We start from the raw sequence: 3,049 nt of genomic DNA, 5'->3' as shown, positions 1-3,049 counted from the left end.
TCATCGCAAGTAGAATAAAAACTTTTAGCAAGAATAATCTGGGCTTAATTGCTTGTGCTTGATTAGTAATCTGATGATTATGCATTCCCCTTCTTAAGCATAACTTAATCTTTGGAGACTAATTAGCAATGTGGATTACTACTATAGATACTCGAATTTTAAAAAAAATAAAAATAAAAAGAATTATGGATCTTGTAGCAAAGAATTGGATCTCCCGATATGACAAAACGAAACAATGAAATATCACAAATTTTGCGTAGGTGAGGAAAGAGACGCATACTTAACGGTAAACAGCTTCAGGCTGAAAAACAAAGACCCTTATCCTCTTGCAATTCATATTCATACTTAGTACATTGTGACCCACCTAAATTCCCAAAACCACCAGTCCAAGTCAACCCTTCCCCTTCCCACCCCTACAAACCCCAAATCCTCCCCTATATCTATGCTTCCCTTGTGATTTCTGGTGGGGTTCTCTCTATCTCTATCTCTTTGCCAAGTTTCTGAGTTCAATTCGGGGGAGTTTTCAAAGAGAGACAGAGAGATAAAGGCCAATGAGGAAGCCTTGCTGTGACAAACAAGGCACCAACAAGGGAGCCTGGTCCAAGCAAGAAGATCAAAAGCTCATTGATTATATACGTATTCATGGTGAGGGCTGTTGGCGTTCCCTCCCCAAGGCTGCAGGTTTTGCCTCTATAAATTAAACAGAAGCAATTACCTTAATTTTAAGTCCCGTTGTTTTACACTAATGTTTTCACCCATGTAAATGGATCACCAGGCTTGCACCGTTGTGGCAAAAGTTGTAGGCTAAGATGGATAAATTACTTAAGACCGGATATCAAACGCGGCAACTTTGCTCAAGATGAAGAGGACCTAATTATCAAGCTCCATGCCCTCCTTGGTAACCGGTATGATTAAGTTTTAACACGAATTTCATACATATATGCATGAGAATATATATATATATATATATATGTGTGTGTGTGTGTGCCATGCGCATCTATATATGGTACAATATGTTAAAATAGTTAATTTTTTATGATATTTGGTGTTAGGTGGTCATTGATAGCTGGTAGATTGCCTGGAAGAACCGATAATGAGGTGAAGAACTATTGGAATTCTCATATAAAGAGAAAGCTAATCAAATTGGGAATTGATCCTAATAACCATAAGCTGAGCCAATATCCCCTTCGTCCTCAACCGCAACATGTTTCCCCTAGTTCTCCCGCATCCTTGAATGTGGCCCGTAAGCCTAGAAGGTCTTCGGTCGACAAAGACAGGGTCTCAGATGCAGCAAGTTGCCTCGACGATGAAAGATCTGGTCGTGTTTCAAAATTGGATCTTGGTCTTACAATTGCATTTCCGACTACTCCAACCAATCATATTGAAGAGAAGCAGCAGAATACAGCATCAATAATGACAAGTGAAGAAGAAAATTATACAGCTCCTACCCTTCTTCTTTTTAGATGATCAGAAAGAGCCTGATATATATGGAGATTCTTGCAAAGACCACTGTGGGCTGGGGCTGAGGGCTGGGACAAGCAAAAGAACAAATTAAGAAGGAAACATATCAAATATTTTTTGGAAATGAAGGATGATGGATAGAATCATATATATCTGATTTTTGTACAATTGGAGAAGGAAGATAAGCTGAACAATTCTCTCTGAACAAAGGGTTGAAGCCTCTACAATTTAGATTTGATCTGTTGAATTGTATTATCGATTGTATATAATTTGGTAGAAGCAAATTATATTTCAACTCTAGGAGGCTAACACCAATTAACTGAGAGACAGAATGTAGAAACTTCGCATCAGTTTTCGAAAATGCTGCCTAGAAAGGAGCTTCTACATCAATCTTATTTTCAACACTTCAACCTAATGTAGTAGGATGAGGGCAGATCTATGATTTCTGTGTTATCCTGTATGTTGTAGTTATGAATAATATGATCATAAAGCTAACGACCTGATGCCATGGAGACTTCAATTCACTGTACAATTTTTCTTTTGCATGACACACAAAGTCATTATCAAAACGTTTGATTAATAGCCAAAGAAACTGAACCTGACATTTGAGGAAATCTCTATTTCTTTTTGTGTTTTTGGGAAACGCAAAGGTCATTCAATTAAAATGAAAGGAGTACAAAAATACTGTGAAAAGTCTCCACTTAAGATGGGTGAAGATTTTCAACAGCAAAAACAAACCCCCATCATTTGAGGAAATATCTGTACTATTCTCTACAGCTGTGATCAGACTAACTTAGCTATTAAAAACATTGGATGTCATTGTATCAATAACTTGAAACCAAAATTTACATTAACTAGAGATTTATTTTCATTTTAGAAAGAGATCAAGGGATTAAGATCAATGTGATTTTTTTTATAGAAAAACTGCAATTCAATTAATAAGATTAAGGTCTATATGATTATTGAATGTTAATTTTCATTTGGTTATGCATGCTTTGCTAGAATTCTACAAAAAGTGATTATATATTTCTCCAAAAAATAGGGAAGATGCATGTTTTGCCATGAGTAGGCAATAACTAGAAATAGCCTGTGTTGGCTGGCTGCTAATATATCTCTTTCATGTATGTTGGAATTTTTTTAAAGAAGAAATTATGAAAAATAACCTTTTTTGATAAAGATATTTTAAAAATAATTATCAAAATAAATTTAACCATTTTTAGTTATATTTAGTCATGACTTGACAAAAATACTCTTACAGCAATTTCAAATAAATTACATGGTGAGAGAGAAATCGGAAATACAAATGGAGAGAAATTGTTGTAAATGGTATGTAACAATAATATTTTTTTTAATGTAACAACTTTTTTTTTAACGTGTAACATATTTTTATACATAATGTATAACAACATAATCATGACATGTAATATGTTTTTGTACATAACGTGTAACAGTAATATTTTTTTTAACATGACGTGTAACAACCTAACCATAGCGTATCACATATAAAAGTACATAGAGTGTGACAACCTACCAGGGCATGCAACATGTTTTTATACATGACGTGTAACAACAATATTTTTTTTCAACA

General features: G+C 34.6%; 1 protein-coding gene across 1 annotated transcript; it reads left to right on the top strand.

Moving 5' to 3' along the window:
- Window positions 1-445: 445 nt before the first annotated feature.
- LOC110425713 (transcription repressor MYB6-like) lies at window positions 446-1,981 on the top strand. The gene is made up of 3 exons (XM_021440683.2): window positions 446-681; window positions 776-905; window positions 1,053-1,981. The coding sequence occupies exons 1-3, from the start codon at window positions 552-554 to the stop codon at window positions 1,465-1,467; spliced, it is 675 nt and encodes a 224-aa protein (XP_021296358.1). The 5' UTR covers window positions 446-551; the 3' UTR covers window positions 1,468-1,981.
- Window positions 1,982-3,049: the final 1,068 nt, after the last annotated feature.

This window comes from Theobroma umbraticum, unplaced genomic scaffold (assembly GCF_002168275.2).
Source record: "Theobroma umbraticum cultivar Fairchild unplaced genomic scaffold, ASM216827v3 scaffold_12.1, whole genome shotgun sequence".
NCBI lineage: Eukaryota > Viridiplantae > Streptophyta > Magnoliopsida > Malvales > Malvaceae > Theobroma > Theobroma umbraticum.
This window is presented reverse-complemented; position numbering and strand designations above follow the sequence as displayed.